This window comes from Chelonus insularis, unplaced genomic scaffold (assembly GCF_013357705.1).
Source record: "Chelonus insularis isolate UGA/USDA-ARS -01 unplaced genomic scaffold, ASM1335770v1 contig_63_pilon, whole genome shotgun sequence".
NCBI classification, from domain to species: Eukaryota; Metazoa; Arthropoda; class Insecta; order Hymenoptera; family Braconidae; genus Chelonus; species Chelonus insularis.
Genome location: NW_023276680.1, coordinates 1 through 19,298, shown reverse-complemented (window position 1 = coordinate 19,298; position 19,298 = coordinate 1). Strand labels below are relative to the sequence as shown.

The window sequence follows — 19,298 nt, the reverse complement described above, 5'->3', positions numbered from 1 at the left end:
AAATTTATCAGAATTGTGGAATTGAAATTTCTTACCACCTGTAGATCTAAAAGAATTATGTAGGAATCATACAGAAATTCCGTGGCAAGAAAACGGGAGTCACTTGTTGATTACAGGGTACTCGTGGCAAGGCACACGACAGTAACAACTTGTTGCTAAGGATGCAATAGTTTTTAGCTAGTTTTCCAATCACAATTAATTGTATTGTAAATAAATAAAAAATAATTTAATGAATCAACATAAGACATTAATTGCCTTGTAATTTTTGTAATTTTATATTCAAGTTGAAGAATAAAACTTTATAAAAATATTAAAATTTTATTCGATGAGTTCACTTAATTCATCAGTTTGATAAAAATCTATTTTATATATCATTTTGAATAAAAAATATATAAAAATATAAATACAACATGATTAACAAATTTTAGTCAAAATTAATCGACCGAAACCCTTTCAAAAATGGATCATCAACTCTAGACTTAATAGTCATTCTGAGTATTATTCTGTTTCTCATTCGAGAAATAAAAGAAAAACATTTGATTTTTAAGTGCTCGCTTTCATTAAAACGAAAAGAACTTTTAATTTACGTGACATGCAATTTTATATTTACGTCGACTTAATAATAAAGAGAGACAATTGATTACAGTAAATTCATTTATCAAGTTTCGATAACTTATTTCTTAAATTATAAATACAGTAAACTCCCTCGAAGGTCCGACAATTTGAAATTCTCGAACCTTTGAGAGCATAATAAATGTAGTACAAACTTGAGCCAACAATGTATCCAAATACTTTGAAGTAAGAATTAAAACGAGTTAATCCGCAAAAAATTTGTTGAAATCGGACCTCTGAGAGATTCTACTATACGATATGTATTAATTAATATAATTAAATTGTATATGAATATTTCAATTAAAATTATATTTTCTATCTTCTCACAATGCTTTATTATAAGAAAACGAATTTCATTAGGTAAAGAATTGTTGACTCGATCCGATGTAAAGAGCTATGTCTACCGTGCTCTTTGCTTATTATAGAGTATGGTTATGCCCATTTCCAATACTTTCTCTCTGATGCCACTAAAAAAAAGTAAAAATGGTGCTGTCTGTACCAGATAAGTATGCGCATTTTGAATGTTTATTTATATTTTTATATAAATAAAAGAACCAGAAAGAAGGAACAGTACTAATGATGATTTATATAATTATATAGAAAATTTATAAAAATAAATTGAAATGCATGCAAAAATGTCAATTTAATTATAGATCTTTTCCATAAACTAATAATTAAATTGTAAAGTGATGTTTTTTTACATAACTCGCTCATTATTGTTATTATGCCAAAAAGAATTTATTCATAATTTTCCATCCAGGAAAATTTTTCTTGGGAATAAAAACAGAATTGCCAATTTATAGTGATACTCTATATTATATTATATAAAGCATTTAACCAATGATAAGAATATTGTCTTTCATTAATTAATAACATAATATAAAAGTATAAAATACATTATATAATTAAAAAATTCTTATACATTAAAGCATAAAAATATAATTGAAAAGTCAAAACTCTTTTAACAGTTAAATAATTTTTTGTTAAATTTCCAAAATATTTATTAGTTCATCATACAAAAAAATATATATTCTGTCATGAGTCATAATTATCAATTGATATCCACAAGGGATGAAAAATTGAAAACAAAAGCTTTCAATGAAATAATATTATTTTCCATAGACTCTTCATTAAAAGTGCCAATACCCATAAGAGGATATCTCGGGTTCCCATAAATTGCTTGTAAATCAATAAAGGGACCTTTTTTAGTACGTCTTTGTTGATAAGGATCTATATAGTCATATGAGTTTGTATCTACTTCTCTAAGATAAACATATTTAGCATCGTTGTTTAAGTCCTGATTACTAAAAAATAAAATAATTATCAATAATTCTTTCAAAATTTGGATATTAGACTTCAATTCTAAAAATTTACTTGAATTCTGCAGGAAAAGTTTCTAAATCATCGCTGTATCGTTCTTGGCTGACATTTAATTGAGCTGTTGTGATATTAACTTTTGCGAATTTTAGTCTGAGATAAATGATTTTACTGTTGATTGATTCTGATGTATAAACTTCTAAATTGGCACCTGCAATAATCATTTATGAAAATGAATTCATGTTTATGATTATAAAATATGTTATTTCATAAATAGAAAATTCATTGGCAAAATTATTCCTCAGTCATACGAAACAGAAAGAGCAAAAAAATTACGACGTATTAATACCAATAACAATGAAATTCGGTGAAGCTATTACGTCACTAAGATGCCAGTAATCTGTTGAAGTAACAGAATGATATTCGATACATTGATGCATTCTTGCAAAATGTCCATTCCGATAAATTGTACGATCAGCGTAATTCATATCATCAATGGGTATCCATTCTTCACTACCTGATAATATTTGCCCATTTGGAATTAATTTACCTTCCTCTATCTGCAGATGGAGTATTTCGTTCTTAATTACGAATCGTACACCAGTTACTACCCTGAAAAATTAATAATATTTTCAAAGTTTATCTTTCTTTCCGTTTACTAAAATTTATTCCGTACATAATAATAATAGCCTTTATACTGAACTTGTTATTGGAGTAATCACTTTCTTTAGGTAACTTGTTAATAGCTTTGACCTGGGTTGCAATATTTTCCATCTCAAACTTTTTCGAACAAACGATCATTTCAATCGAAGATTTATCAATAGCATCACGGAATATTATTAGATAATTTTTTATCCTTTCTAAATGTTCAGCTTGAACCCGTTCAAAATCTTTGATGTAATTATCTTGAAAAAAGTTCACATGTTATCACCAATTTTATGCTCATTTTATATAAAAAATAAATAAATAAATTACCATTTAATGTTATAGCGTATAATTTATAAGCTGAAACAACCATGATATATGCTTTCAACTCGGTTGTTGCGAATAAATAATATAAGTTGTATATAAGTTGTTGCTGAGTTTGACGAATTGAACATAATGTTGTTTTTTCATTCTAAAACCAAAAATTTTTATAATTTTACAAAAAGAAACAATAAAATGAAATGATTTACTAAATACATGAAATACTTACATTTATCTCAGTGATAATCATTTCCAAAAATTTACTATCTAATGAACCATCTACATTAGAATAAAGAATTTTCTCAATCATGAATGCACTTTTTCCTGGACCATCAGCATCTAAGCTCATTGCTTTTGAGATAAAAACGTTTAATGAAGCATTTGAAGTATGTCTATCTAAGTATTCGAGATAGTGATTTTTGAATAAGTAATTAATATTATCGATTAAATTCGACAATATTTTCAAGTTTTCACAACTTCCTTGTAATCTAGAATTTATAATCTTACTGACAGTATAAATGTTTGATTCATCATAAAGATTTATTCCAGTTTTATTGAGTTTATTAATAACAGAATGTATCTGAGAAGTAATTTCCTCGAAAGTTTCAGAGATTGTTGGCTCTTTAACATTATTGAAAATATCGAGAATTGATTTAAAGATATTTTTGATTTTCTTCATCTGGAAAAAAGAGCTTGGTGTTTCTAAAAAAACATTTATATCTATTTTGTCCAGTCTATTAGGTTCTATGTATGGTGCTATGATTGATTCTATTGATGCTTTTTCGAGAATACTCTCACTTGTGGTTAATAATGGAGTAGACAATACTATTGGCATTACCATTATTAAAAAAACATATATGTAATTAGATTTTTCCATATTTCTGTAATGGAAAAAGTTATATTATTATATCAAGTAATAATTCAATTTTCTTGAAAGCAAGATTCAAAATTATGTCAACAGCGATTGTGATCAAACTAACATCATCTTCATCAATAAAGAAAAACGAAATTTAGATATATATGTACACGTTTTTCGGAACCCTTCTGAATTGATGCAAAATTTTTTAAAAGTATTCATAAAGAAAGTATGTTCTTATATATTATAAAAAAAATTTTTTTTCTTTTACCTTACTCAGTTAATAATGCTACCACAAAATGAAAATATATCTGACTGGCAACGAACGTCAAACGGAACTATCCTCGTTCTTGATTTGACAAATTTACAATATAGTTATCACAGATAACTTTCTATGTGTCACTTTTATAGTTACCCAGAAATCAGTAATTCACTATTTATCATTTCCTTTTATAAAATCTCTTGCGGGGGTTCACAAAAGAAATTCCTTTAAAAAAATATATATTTTATCAATTTTTAGTCATACCATAAATACATGTATCGTACTTGCTGCATTATAAGTGTCTTTTTAAAAATAAAATTCTATTGAATACCCGAGTAAATTGAAGCCCATTTTCTAAGATCATATTCGACAATGATGACAATAAATTATTACAAATGTAAATTTGTAGCACCAAAGTTAATTTGATGATAAGTTTTTATGACAATTTTTTTTTCTTTTCTAGGTTTCAAATATTTTTGGGCTTGGATTGGGCGCATTATGGACCTCAAAAATATTTTCGGGCCAAATAGTTTTTAGGCCTGATTTGGGCGCGTTGAGAGCCTGAAAAATCATTTGGGCTCGAATTGGGTCTCCTTTAGGCGCGCCCAAAAACTGATCATTTTTACTCGGGTAACATAGGCTTATCTTATTCATATTTTCTAAAGTATACCTTACCATCTACAAGAAATTGTGAAAATCGTAAAAAAATTTTATTCAATTACTAAATAAAATATCGGTGGTCTTAAGTAGTCCCAGTGCGACCCAAAAAGTCCACATGACTAACTCTCCAGTGGAAAGAATAAAAAGAGTTATCTACAATGAAAAAAATTTTCGTAAAAAATTACCCTTAACACTGGCTTAAACACGTGATATTTTCGAAATCTGAGAAATTTTACAAACTACGCGTATGAATTATTACAAAACCATCTAGGTGAATTTTACCAAGCACGTTGAGTGAAATTTCCCCAACAAAAAAAATCTTCAGCCTTACTGAGTAATAAAAAATATGACAAAAATTATAGATTAACAGTAAAAACAGTACATTTTAAAAGTAACAATATCAAAGTAATATATATAATAATAACTATTATTATATTACATCTAGAAGGTAAATCTTTAAATAATAAAGTCATTATGATGTACTTAAATGTTTATCTTATCAATATAATACCCACCTATTTTATTAGATACTTTCGAGTTTGAAATAATTTTGCTACATACATAAGATATGTAAAAAAAAGTTTATAGAAGAAAATTTCACCGACAATGACGGTAGAAAATATCCCAAAAGTTCAGTAAAATTCAAACAGAAATGTTGAGGTAAAATTTACCATGAATTGCTTGGTAAAATTTACTCAAAAGCCGACAGTAAAGTAGCTTTACCAAACTGCTTGGTACATTTTACCTACACATAGTTCATTTTTCACGAAAAATTTTTGCAGTTTACTATTTTTTCCAGTTTTTTGATTCTGCATAAAGAATATCTAAACCGATTTTGCTGAAAACCTAATCAATTCTCAGTTGCGTAATTATGCATCGAACACAATTAGTCCCACGTCGATATCATTGTTTGTTCTTGAGATCATTGAGACGAAAAATCATTCTAAACATACGCACACACAGACGTTCACAAGAAAACTCTTGTATTCGACTTTGGGGGTCTCAAAACGTGGAGATATGTCAAAATTTGGAATTCGCAAAATCGGACCCACTACTATAAAGACTTTTAATTCTCTTGTACGCTCAAATAATATTGAAACATGTATTTTTAGTGATATTTTATTTTTCCTACTCGTGATAAAATCATCATTAAGTTTTGTGGACTACACTGAAGTCTATGCAATTTCTCCAAGTTCATCTCAACAATATCAAAAAGACTTGAAGACGATAAAGTATACGTATAAGACGTGATCATCGATAGCTACGCTAATATTAAAAATCATGAGTAGCAGATGGCTATCGGCCCCTAGTGGATTTAACAAGTAAAGTAAGCAAGTTGTTCAGAAAACGTGAATTCTAACATTTTAGCTACTATTGGAGATAAAAGTCTGACATAAATTGAATAAAACGATTTTTTTGTACAGAAAAATTTCTTAATACATGATTTTTTAGTACATTTTTCCATATTTCTTTAGTCGTTCAATTGTTTACTTACATTTCAAGTTGGATAATACGAAAATAACTGTCTGAAAAGTGATTATTGATATTTTCATAATTAATATTCTAGCACTATTGCTCATACCATAACTATTATTGAATATATTCCTTTTAAGCATATCTACGATTATTCTAAAAATAAATAAATTTGACAGGTCTATTTCTACGATACCAACAAATTTTTGACACAAATAAATGCGAATTCTTCATTGCTTACCACAGAGACAAGAGACTCTAATTCTAGAAGTATTACCCAACTTTCAAAGAATACTAAGGTATGTATGTACCTTAGTATTCTTTGACTAAAATAAGAGCATGTTCTGATTGACTGTAGGTATTACAAGTATGGTTATTAAAATCTCTGATGGTAAAATGATAAAAGATTGCTATAATATCGGTAACTACTAAAAAGCAGTTTTTTCAGATAAGAAAGATTCTTTTTTTAATAAGAATAAAAGTTAACTTTTTCTTTTTTAATAACAAAAGATACAAAAATTGATATAAATGTATGATATGACTCTCACAAGAATGGTTTTCTCAATAAAAAAAAACATTCACTTTGACGAATTGAGGAAAAATAATTGTGAATGAATAATTTTTATTCATTTGAGAGGTTGAAAGAAATATAAAGAGATGTATAATAATATAAGGAAAAATCATGTAAGAAGATAATTAGATAATAATTTCTGTTATATTATTTTCACTATAGCTATTATTTATTGAATTTTTCTTCTAATGCACTTTTTTTGTTTAATGCCGCATTCATTTGGTTTTGTAATTTATTTAATACTCCCATTAGTTCTAAGTTATTTTTTGTAACATCATTTACTATGTCCTTGTTTTGATCCTGATTGCTGTGAAGTGTTGGGCTCGACCAACGGCAATATACCAGTTTCAGATATGTCTTAGGCTTCCAAATGATTTTACCAACGGGAACTAACGCCCTTGATTGGAGTTTCAGCCCTCCAATACCAGGCAAAGCAGCATCAAGGAATTGAGCGGGAGAAATGCATGCAGAAGAGGGGATAACCGAAGCCACGAGGATCCCGGCCGGCACAACCGACGCCACTCAGCCCAGAAGCTTCCTATAGACAACTAGGCATCTAAAGTAGTTGCTCTGCCGATGATGTTGTTCTATAATTCTTTATAAAGTCAATTGTAGTCATATTAGTGCACTCAGACAGATTGTCATAGTCAAGAAAAGTCAAGTCATTCAAGACTATTGTCGGCACTGTTTGTCTGGCAGAGGATTGTGAATTCAACGACAGGAAAAGACAGCCCGTAGTCCGGAGGTCAATCGGAAGTTCCAGAGACAGGAGACATAAGGAGCAGTCACTAATCGACGACGTGTTCCGGATTTCCAGACGTCCAGAGATCGCAGTATTGTACCCGGTGCCCAGTGTTGCTTTCCAAGAAGTCAACAAATCGAGTCATGTACGTCCAGCCAGTTGCTTTGTACGATTGAGGGTGATTGACTTAAACTAAAGGGTGGCTATTATTGACACAATTGCACTAATTTCTCGAGCTGCAGACATATGGATTTTTCGTACATTAAATGGTTTTTTTTGCCCGTATTGATGGGAAAATTATGTATTAAATGATTATTCATATTATTATAATAATCAAGGCGGTGCCGTACCTTAAATGGTTTTCTTTATGTTATTTATGAATGAATTTATGTAATTCTTATTACTATTGCTAATATTGCAAATGCTATTATTGTATCGTTGTAGTAGATGCATATTGATGAATCTTATAGAAGTCATAAATGCTTCAATTTTAATGCAAAATATGAGTCTTTGATCACATAAATGTAATATGATCATTATTGAATTTTATATCGAGACATTTATTATATAAAAAGTCAAGTTCATGTTAAATTATTGTCATTTGAGAGTCAATCAACTATATTTCAAGAAAGTCGTATCTTAATAAATTAAACTTTGTTTTATTGTAATTAATTAATCTATTTATTTACGGGGAACCTTACAGTTAATATTATTCTCCCTGAAAACATTCATTTATTGCTCAAGCAGATAACTTGATTCATTTGAAGTCTTTGAGTCGTTTTGATAAACTTGGATTGCTCTCATAATTTGAAAATTGTATAGAAAAAGACGTTAGGATAGTTGGTGACCTTTAGAGTCATCCATTCAACACAGGTGAGAGAGATCGCCCTCGTTAAAAATAAGCATCTCCACCTCACCGCATATCATTGCATATTTTTTCTTTTTCTTCAAATTCAACACATTTTAAAGAATCGAATGTCAACACTTCTTTGTTTTACTTCATGTAATTCTGTAAATATATTTAATAAGATATTTTTAAAAAATCGCATTTTAATAGAATAAGATTGGAAAGTTTCCTTACCTTGGATGAGCTCAAACTTCTGGTTCTCTAGTGCCACTATTACATTATTATATGATTAAACTTTTTCTTTTTTTTGTGCTAACTAGTCTTCTGATTCCGTAATACGTTCTTTCAAATCATCTATTATAAATTTTAAATAACAACCATAATTATAGTAGCTTTGCATTGGCAAAACTGACAGTTGACTAACCTTTTTTTCAAATTTTTTCTGAAAGACCATACCTCCATAACTTAAAAGATTATTCTACCACTTCGTTTAGAAGATATGGTGGATTTGGTGCTGTGGCGAGAAGATTTCACTTCTGATTTAATTGTTGGTAATTTTCAGCATATCCCTTCTTAATAAATAAAAAAATTTTACCATAAAATCTTAAATTATAAAATAAATTAATTTTTTTACACAATATCCTGATAATTCAACAACTCGTTCAAATTTTTACATTTTTTCTCTTTATCTGAAATAGATAAGTACACATTTGTTGTTTCATTGTCGTATACATCCTTCGGTTTTTCACTGCTTTCCTACACAGTTAACTGTGCAATAATAACAATAAATATAAATGTGTTTATTTTGCACAAATAATTATTGAAATAACAAACATCTTATGATGACATGTTTTGCAGTCATTTACATCACTGTACTGGGTATTACGTTTACGTTTTTCAATAAAGAATTAATACAATTCTTACCTACTGCTCTGTTTATTTTATCATCACTAATTGAACATTAAACATTATGTACTAAAGCAGTCTTAGTTATAATAGTATCTTACATATTAATCTTATTTTCTTTGCAGAGCTAGAAAAGTTAAAAATTAAATCAAATACAACATGTTCGTTTACAGATTAATATTTCACTATAAATTCATTTATATTCAAGAAAAAATTTTTAAGCCCATAATAAATGCTGCATTGCATTGTAATAAAAAAATAAACATTTTAAATACGTTTTTTTTTCTTTTGGAAGGTGTCTTAGAATGTCCCGCCTTCCCCTGCACTTAGCCACGGGGCCATTGTACAGGGTCTGTTTGCACAGTGAAGGCGGTCGTCTATGTCTTAGGCCTGCAGGTTCCCTAGGTTCCCAAAGTGCCTTGGTTCCCTTCTGAGCCCCGAAACAGTCCCTGTCGATTTCCAATATAATATTATATATGGTGTACGAAAGAACGTTATTTCTGCCTTTGGAGATTCCGCTAAGCCCCATGGGTTCCCCGGTTTTCCTCAGCCTTAGGTAGGCAAGATCTATAGGCCTGGTGCAACACCCTGAGGTCGCCCCAATTGCCACAAGAAATCGTCCTACCCTAGGAGATTCTACCGGTGACCTCAAGGGTCTTGGTTTCAGACTCAGCATCAGCGAGGCTGTACTACAATGGGGTGTCGCCTGGTTCCCCAAGGGCATCGTGGCGGTAATAGCACTTTTGTACTATACAGTCATCAGCACGATAGCTTACGCCTTTGACTGCCCTCTGAGAGACCTTCCGCTCATCGTGGTCAGAGAAAAGACTATATTATAAATGGGTCGTGTCTCGGCCGAGAATCGAACCCGCTACCCATAGTTCGCCAGGCTGGCACGTTACCACTTAGGCCACGATGTCGGTTTTTAAATATGTTACCCTACGCATTATTAGTTTATTAGAAAAGAGATTCCCAAAATTGAACTTTAAATAAAAATAATTATGATAAAAAAAAATGTAGGCTGTAGGTATAACGAATTGTATGCTTATCGAAACATCTGATGGTACAATAATAAATGCTCGCTACAATATCGGTAAGTTTCAAAAAGCGGTTTTTTTTAAGATATAAGGGAATTTTTTCTATAAAGATAGAAATCGATTTTTTCTGCTATAAATCTTTTAAATATTTAGAAACACAATAATGTTCATGATAGAATAAAGTAAGGAATTTAGGGTAAAAATGTACCTGAACAGTTGTAAATAAGGATTTAAATGGGGAAATCATTTGAAACATAAAAGTACTACGAAAAAGTCAAAGTTTTCTTTCAAAGTTTTGGTAATTTATAATTAGATTTGTACATCTTCGTTCCAAAGAAAACTAGTTTCGTCTATTTTAAAGTATCTTTACGTGATTTTTAAAGTTTTCAGCGGATTTTCCCATTTTAATTCTCATTTAAGAGAGTTCAGGTACATTATTGCCCTACATTTCTGCCTTTATTCTATCATAGATTTTATTGCATTCTCTAAGGTTGGCAAGGCAATTATAATTGTCAAAGGCTAAAGTTTGACCACTTAGGCTGAAAAATATAAGATAAAGAGAAAGTTAGTCATTTCCAGAAAAGTGCTTCGTCACTGTTACTCTAAACCGTTGATTTAAAATATTATATATTAAAATTCGAAAAATCGGAAATTGAATTTAAGTGAAAAATAATTCAATTATTAAGTAGTATTATTTGTCCTTTAACGTTATCTATTCGTTTAATGGCAAATATAGTTGCTGATCATTCGTTGATGACTTCATTAAGAAATTTTTTGTCTATTTTAATATTTTTTTATATTTTTATATTTTTTATTCAAATTTTATTATTATTATTATCATCTTGCGATTCGTCAAAGGGCTCCGACCCACCTGGGGCCTGACCAGACAGGATTATCCTGCAGACACCCGACTCCCTCAGGTTTGGGGGTGAGCCGGGGCTGCAGTCGTTCAGTCAAAATTTTTCCCAAACGTCTCAGGATACGGAGAGAACCAAGGATGACCGCTTTCTGCATACGAGCCGCGAGAATCTCAGCCTGACTACGGCAGTCTGGTATTGTTCGAAGCTCTATCAGAAAGCGGTCCCTATGTATTCGTGATAGACATTTTCATGACCTCCATGAGCTCTCTGTAGCGTTCCTGTTTACTCTCTTCTTTTTTTTATTATTATTGTTATTAGAAATAATGGTTTCATTAATTATTATAATATTCTTACCATTATAATAATTTAATCAATTTTTTTAATATTTATAAAATAAAATTTTGTATATAATTATATTTTTTATATATCTTTTATTACAATATTCGCAAGAGGTATTCAATATGCTAACAGGTGGCGCATGGTGACATTTCATGACATTTCACTACCAAAAGGCACCCAATAACTAGTTATCTAGCCAACCAGAAGGGGTTTTCAATCACATAAGAATTGATTCTCGACCTGTGCACATCGTGTAATTTTCGCTGTGATATTTTTGTGAAAATATAAGTGCAATTGTGTTTTTATATATCAACTGCATAAGTAAAACATAAAAACGAACATTTAAGAGTAAAAGTGAGTGTTTGTGATTAGAAATAATTAATTTATACAGTTAAGGTGAAGTGATAAAACAATGTCAAACCGAAGTTCCAAAGGTAGTGAAGGGATGATTCCTTCACGATGGTTATCATGTCCTTGCAAAAGTATCAAATCAATGAACAATAAATTTCTCGCGTTTAAAACACCACTTACTGATGAGTTTAATAATCAAGTTTCTGAAGAATGTCGTTTTTCTGTGGACATGCTATTTGCATCATTTGTGAGGGTTGACTCACAAAACCTACAGTATTTGGGCGTAGTGAATTTAGCTCTAGTCTCTATACGTATGGGTTAGCTTATGTTGAGCCACTAGGTGGCGACGGCAAATCCGTAACGCGCACTTTATGCGGGCAAATAAGTTTATATATTGGAAAATTTGTTGCAACACGGCATCGTGTCTGCCAGTCAAGCCTGTGTGAGCATTTCACCTACTTGACCGGATTTAAGGTGAGTGAGCATTTCACCACGTTAAATCAACCGTTTTTGGCGTTCTGAAAAGGACAACTTAGGGTGTGAGCATTTCACCTCTCCGTCGTCTTACTAGGGTCTGTGTGGGTGTGAAACGCGACATAAAAGCCGTGTGTGTCTGTGATCGCGAGAAACGCGAAGTATTAATATTGTGATCTGGGTTAAAAACCGAAGTACTCTCGTTAAAATCACTGTAATTGTAACCACATCTAGCTACTTATTTTGTCTGTATTGTACACGGGTAGAGGACTTGTATTGGTTAAAAGTATTTAAACATTGTACCGAAACCACTGTAAATAAAATCATCATTATAATTAATCTTTTCTAAGCCGCCATTTTAGGGCGGGCCTATAACGTTAAGTTTAAAATACTGATCCACTGGGAGGTTCGATAAAAATAGTCATTTATTTACCGACTCGCCATAAGTAAAATCGAGCCAATCACCGGTTTATGTTATTTCTAGTTTACCGACTGATGAAAGTCTGCATAATCAGCGGCAAAATTCAAATCTCTGTAAATACGTTGTTTGTGTGTGTGTGTGTTTAACTATTATTAATAAACTGTTTTTATTGTTCGATACAAATTTGGTCTCACTGTTAATTTAAAATTCCTACCACCAAGTTAATTCTGAGGCGGTAAAAAAACATAAATTAGGATAATTAGCTTCACTAATTATCCTAGGCCCATCTTTCGGCATTGTGGGAGGAAGTAACACTCCCTGGAGCGGATCCTGGACCGCTGAGCTTAAGCAGTCAAAAATACTTCACTTTCACCTGAGTCTGTTCTGTGCGATATCAATTATTATTATTAGTGAATAAAAATAAATAGTCGATTAAACTATGTAAATCGGTCAATAATTACCACAGTAATTAATAGTTTTATTGACATTACTTGTTCTGGAAAAATTAGAAATTTGTTGAAATTTCTCGTAAAATTTTAGTTAACCAGGAAGTAACCGTTACATTTTTGGCGCTCGAACAGGGACCCGATTTTACGGAACCCTCAGATTAAATTGGTGAAGATACTGATTATGATTGACTATCATAAACTAAATATTGTTTGCAATTTTTTATTACTAAATCAAGTAATTAAAAACCCGAGACCGAATTTGTTTATCCTGTTGGAACGTATCTTTGATCGTTACACTCGCGAGGGGGGTCGACGAATTCGGATGCAACGGTGGTGCATTGTTGACAAGACGGTGAGAAATTAATTCCAAGGTATTTCTTCAGGGGGTGCATAGTAAATGCACTTTCATTTCTCGGTTATCAACTGAGCCAAGCTCTTAGCTTTTTGTGGTTGTGAAGCTCTTCTCCTTTCACGTTTTTAAGTAGTGCATAGGCATTAACTGTTGCATTTCCGGTCTGTGGTTAAGAAAGGAGGATAGATGGAGACGGCACACACTACGAGGATCTGGAAAGCAGGGCGTGCGGTCTTGATAGAATATCTGGATCACTTTAACATTCCGTATGATGAACAAAGTGGAGTTCAATTGCTTAGACAAATTCTCAGGAATTATTATCGAGATAATCCAAACGCAGAATCACCGGCTGAAGCTGCAGCCACTGGGGATGAAAACGCTCCGGGTATTGAAGTTGGAGATGACACTTACTTTCGCGAATCGGGCGACGAGGATAACTTGTTTTCCAATGATGCTGAGGAAGAAAGAACTTTAGGAGGGGACTCAAGGCTAAGTACTGCGCTGGAACGAGAGGTCCCAAGACCAAGGGGTCCAATGGGTGAAGCTGGGACAAGTGCAGTAATGGCAGAAACCGGCCATACGCGTCCACTAGGGGGTTGTGATCCTCCCGCAGAAGGGAGTGATATTCCGGGGTGTCGAGTCCAGACAGATGTTTCTTTTCCTCCTCGTCTCGACCTTCAGTTGCTCGACCTCGTTAGGAAATGGGGAGTCACCTTCAATGGAGAAAAGGATGTGACTGCATTCTTAGAATGGGTAAATGAGATGAAGCTGGCATATGGGATGCAGGATGCACAACTTTTCAGTTGTGTCCCGATTTTATTAAAAGACAAAGCAATACTATGGTACCGAAACTCGTCTAAAAACTGGACGACATGGTCAGATTTCGCTAGAGCTTTGCAAGGGTTCTTTCTACCTGTTAATCTAGAACTTCAACTCGAAGACGAGATCCGTAATAGGACACAAGGTCCAAATGAGCTAGCTAAAGACTACATTATCGCTATTCAGACACTCATTAGAAGATATGGTCGTCTTAGCAAGGTTGCAGAGGTCGAAAGGATCTACATGAATTTAAAACCTCAATATAAATATTATATTAGAAAGTCTGATGTCCGCACTGTGGAAGATTTACTTCGTTGGGCCGATGAGTACGAAAGAGTTGTACTTCCGGAAAAGTCCTACAAACCGCCTCCAGCTGTACAGCATTCAGTCATGCCCGAGACCGCATATAACACGACAAAAAGAAGGCAAAAGACTAATGAGATAACGACTCAAGAAGATAAGGCTTTTAACCCAAAGGAAGATTGTTGTAGATGTGGACAAAGGGGTCATTTCCGGGCTCAGTGTAAAAATAAACCTAAATTATTTTGTTCACGTTGTGGTAAATGTGAAACTCTGACCAGAGATTGCGAGTGCAAAAAGAATTTAAGCGAGCCACGGGTTGGGTCAAGCAGGACCTCGGAAATCAGAACCAGAACAAAGGCAACAACAACGACCAACATCGAAGCCGATCGAGAAACCGGTCGAACCAGTCAAATCGTCGAACCGACAACCAGAAACAGAACTAGGACCATCAGGGGTCAAGTGCACAAAAGATTCCAGTAATTTTACCATCCACTGTTCCTCCAGCGACAGTGACGGTTCCTCAGAATCAGATGATGGAATAAGTGATGATTGCCGTCCATATGTGAAGCTGAAGGTCGGCGATAAGGAAATTAGAGCACTGGTAGATACAGGTGCCACTAAATCCTGTATGGGTGAAGAACTGTGGCGAGAGATTCGCAAGGAAGGTTTATTTTCAACGTTTACTACAGTAGAATGGTCAGCAACTGTTGCAGATGGTAAAGAAGTGCCAATTACTGGAATAGTCACGTTGGTGACTTATTTAAGAAAAGGAAAACATACGTTACCTTTTACTGTGATGCCTGGAATGGGTAGTACGCTGATACTTGGGGTAGATAACTTGAAGAAACTGAGATATCGTATACGTTTTCACGACAATCGTCGTCTTGTAGTTGGAGTAAATCAATTAACCACGATCCTGACTGAAGAAGTGGCCAGGGAGATCATTGGAATGGAACTTGAAGCTTTCAAATCGATTCAAGGTCCAACCCATGTTTCTGACCATGTCATTAGGGTTAAGCCAGGGGTAGTTGCATTTCGGACTCATTATACTCCTCGTAATCCAATTCTGCAAGAAGTAATCAACAAGGCCGTTAATAAGATGCTGTTGGGGGATATTATTGAGCCTACCTCTAGTCCTTGGTGCTCTACTATTGTCGTTGTAAAGAAGAAAAATGGCGAATATCGTTTCTGTATTGATTTTCGAAAAATTAAAAAAATTTGTGAGCATGATGTATATCCACTGCCTCAAGTGATTGCAACTGTTGACAAACTCCGGGATGCTAAATTCATCTCAACTATCGATTTAAAAGATGGGTACTGGCAAATACCTCTTTCTGAGGAGAGTAAGCCCATCACTGCTTTTGCTGTTCCAGGGCGTGGCTCATTTCGCTTCAAAGTAATGCCTTTTGGGCTACATGCAGCTCCTGCGACATTTCAACGAACGTTGAATACCGTGCTAGGTCCCGAACTCAAACCCAACGTTTTTGTTTATCTTGACGATATCATTGTGATTAATAAAACTTTGGAAGACCACGTTAATACCTTGAAAGAAGTCTTTAGAAGACTCAAAGATGCAAATCTACGTATCAATGTGGGAAAGAGTAAATTTCTTTAAAAGAAGCTGGTGTATCTTGGACACCTGATTGACGGCAATGGTATTCGGACAGATCCTGAAAAAGTTAGGGCAATTACTGAAATTCCGACTCCGTCAGACATAAAGGAGTTGAGGCAATTTATTGGCGTGATCTCCTGGTACCGTCGATTTATCCCAAACTGTGCTAATCTGACTGCTCCGTTAACCAGATTACTGAAAAAGTCCACTCGATGGGAATAGACTACTGATCACGAGGAATCGTTCAAGAAACTCAAGGAAGCCCTGCAATCAGATCCTGTTCTCGTCCCTCCAGATTATAATAGGAGATTTATTCTTCAGACTGATGCCAGTAAATATGGTCTAGGGGTGGCGCTATCGCAGAACTATGATGATGGGGAACATGTCATAGCTTTTGCAAGTCGTACACTAAATAAAGCTGAACAGAATTACTCAGTTACTGAGAAGGAATGTCTTGCTGTTGTCTGAGGTGTCCGGAAAATGAGACCTTACCTCGAAGGGTACGCGTTTACCGTCATTACAGATCACCAATCGTTAAAATGGCTTCACACACTTGAAAGTCCAGCTGGTCGTATAGCTCGTTGGAGTATCTTCTTACAACAGTTCGATTTCGATATTATTTACCGAAAGGGTGTAAACAATAAGGTCGCTGATGCACTTTCTCGTAACCCGATCGAGGCTGAAGAAGAGGTTGAGGATGATCCTTCCGATGAGATAGTTTTTGCTTTGAATATTCGAGAGAAAGATCAATGGTACCAGAGGATGTTCTCACACATTTCACAATTTCCGGAGAAGTTTTTGGATTACTGCATCAGAAATGGGCAAGATAGTGGTGCCTGAAGAGCTTAGTGCTCAGGTATTACTGGAGAATCATGATGCTCCAACTGCTGGTCATCTTGGACACTACAAAACCTCAGCACGAATATATCAAAGTTATTACTGGCCCAAGATGAGACAAGATATCGTTAATTATGTCAAGAGATGCCTGAACTGTCAGCAGCACAAGACATCGCAAATACAAACACCGGGAAAAATGGGCACTATTGTTACAACAAACCCATGAGAAGTTGTGTCCGTGGATATCATCGGACCCAAAAATATCACAGCGAAAATTACACGATGTGCACAGGTCGAGAATCAATTCTTATGTGATTGAAAACCCCTTCTGGTTGGCTAGATAACTAGTTATTGGGTGCCTTTTGGTAGTGAAATGTCATGAAATGTCACCATGCGCCACCTGTTAGCATATTGAATACCTCTTGCGAATATTGTAATAAAAGATATATAAAAAATATAATTATATACAAAATTTTATTTTATAAATATTAAAAAAATTGATTAAATTATTATAATGGTAAGAATATTATAATAATTAATGAAACTATTATTTCTAATAACAATAATAATAAAAAAAAGAAGAGAGTAAACAGGAACGCTACAGAGAGCTCATGGAGGTCATGAAAATGTCTATCACGAATACATAGGGACCGCTTTCTGATAGAGCTTCGAACAATACCAGACTGCCGTAGTCAGGCTGAGATTCTCGCGGCTCGTATGCAGAAAGCGGTCATCCTTGGTTCTCTCCGTATCCTGAGACGTTTGGGAAAAATTTTGACTGAACGACTGCAGCCCCGGCTCACCCCCAAACCTGAGGGAGTCGGGTGTCTGCAGGATAATCCTGTCTGGTCAGGCCCCAGGTGGGTCGGAGCCCTTTGACGAATCGCAAGATGATAATAATAATAATAAAATTTGAATAAAAAATATAAAAATATAAAAAAATATTAAAATAGATAAAAAATTTCTTAATAAAGTCATCAACGAATGCCATGCCATGCTTCCCCCGTCCGAAGGACGGTAATGAGTACCTCGCCACTTTGGGCATAACTCTAGGAAATTATACTACACTACTATCTTAGCGATGGCATTTCCCGGGACGCATATACCTGCACCTAGAACAGGCACAGGGATACACGTAACAAGCCCGAGGCCTTACAACATACCACTACGAGTCCGACCTCAATTGGCCAGTTGTACCTGGTCCTACATGTCATATTTTGACTTTGCAGCCCCAGGCACAGGGCTTGGAATTTGGCCTCCCGTAGTACCAACTTTCTCCGCTTTGGTCGGCGGTCGCTAACGCGTCTCGCGCTCGGCGTGTTCGACGTACCCCCATTCAGACTGCCATATAGGGCAGTACGAAAGTGGGGTACGACGGATTATAGTCTAATCTGCCCCCGTTGTTGCGCGACATATCTTAAGAGCAGAGACATCTATGCAACCCCGGGGGCCCTGTCATCAACGAATGATCAGCAACTATATTTGCCATTAAACGAATAGATAATGTTGAAGGACAAATAATACTACTTAATAATTGAATTAAAAATTGGATCGCTACCCCCAGAAGGATAAAAAAATCTAGTATTTAAATTTCAATCTCTTAACAATATTGTAATTGCATAAGCTAATACCGGTAAAGATAATAATAATAAAATGGCTGTAATAAAAACAGATTAAACAAACAAAATTTTGCCTTCTTTGAAAATTTTATATTTTTTGGAAGAGGTAGTTAATCCTTATATTTCATTAAAAATTTTAGGCTATCAATGATATTAAAGTTAGGAGTATAATGATTTTGGATTTAGGAGTTTAATGATCATTCTAGTTCATTGCACCCACGGTTTTAATAGAACTGGGTTTATTTTAATAAGTTACTTAGTTGAAAGTAACATATTTAACTTGGATACTGCTGTAAGTGAATTTTCAACTGCTAGACCTCCTGGAATTGATAAGGAAGACTACATTAAAGAGTTATACAGGCGACATGATGATGAGAATGATGCACTTCCTGTACCACCACTACCAACTTGGTGTTTAGAATACGATAATTTCAAAGGGGATAAAAAACAACATAATCAATATGGAAATCGTGAATATACTCAAAGAGGTAAAGAAAATAGTGTTAAAGATCGAGTTTTCATGACTGGAGTTTCTGGAGTAAAACCAGTACGAGATTTAGCTAAAGTTAAGAGAATTCAACGAAGAGTTCAAGAAATCTGCAAATGGAATAGA

The 19,298-nt window shown here is 33.9% G+C and overlaps 1 protein-coding gene across 1 annotated transcript; it reads right to left on the bottom strand.

Moving 5' to 3' along the window:
- Positions 1-1,650: 1,650 nt before the first annotated feature.
- Positions 1,651-6,403, bottom strand: LOC118070517 (uncharacterized). Its single transcript, XM_035089152.1, has 8 exons — positions 6,388-6,403; positions 4,023-4,238; positions 3,125-3,776; positions 2,905-3,046; positions 2,633-2,834; positions 2,279-2,541; positions 1,987-2,140; positions 1,651-1,916 (listed from the first exon to the last, which is right to left on the bottom strand). Exons 3-8 carry the CDS (start codon positions 3,770-3,772, stop codon positions 1,664-1,666), a joined length of 1,662 nt encoding a protein of 553 aa, XP_034945043.1. The 5' UTR covers positions 3,773-3,776; positions 4,023-4,238; positions 6,388-6,403; the 3' UTR covers positions 1,651-1,663.
- Positions 6,404-19,298: the final 12,895 nt, after the last annotated feature.

Bases quoted from the DNA above. Each gene is read 5' to 3' on its own strand.
- LOC118070517 (XM_035089152.1), bottom strand. From the start codon at position 3,772: ATGGAAAAATCTAATTACATATATGTTTTTTTAATAATGGTAATGCCA. The intron at 3,047-3,124 runs GTAAGTATTTCA...TTTTGGTTTTAG, and splicing joins TGATTATCACTGAGATAAAT to AATGAAAAAACAACATTATG. The intron at 1,917-1,986 runs GTAAATTTTTAG...TTTATTTTTTAG, and splicing joins ACTTTTCCTGCAGAATTCAA to TAATCAGGACTTAAACAACG.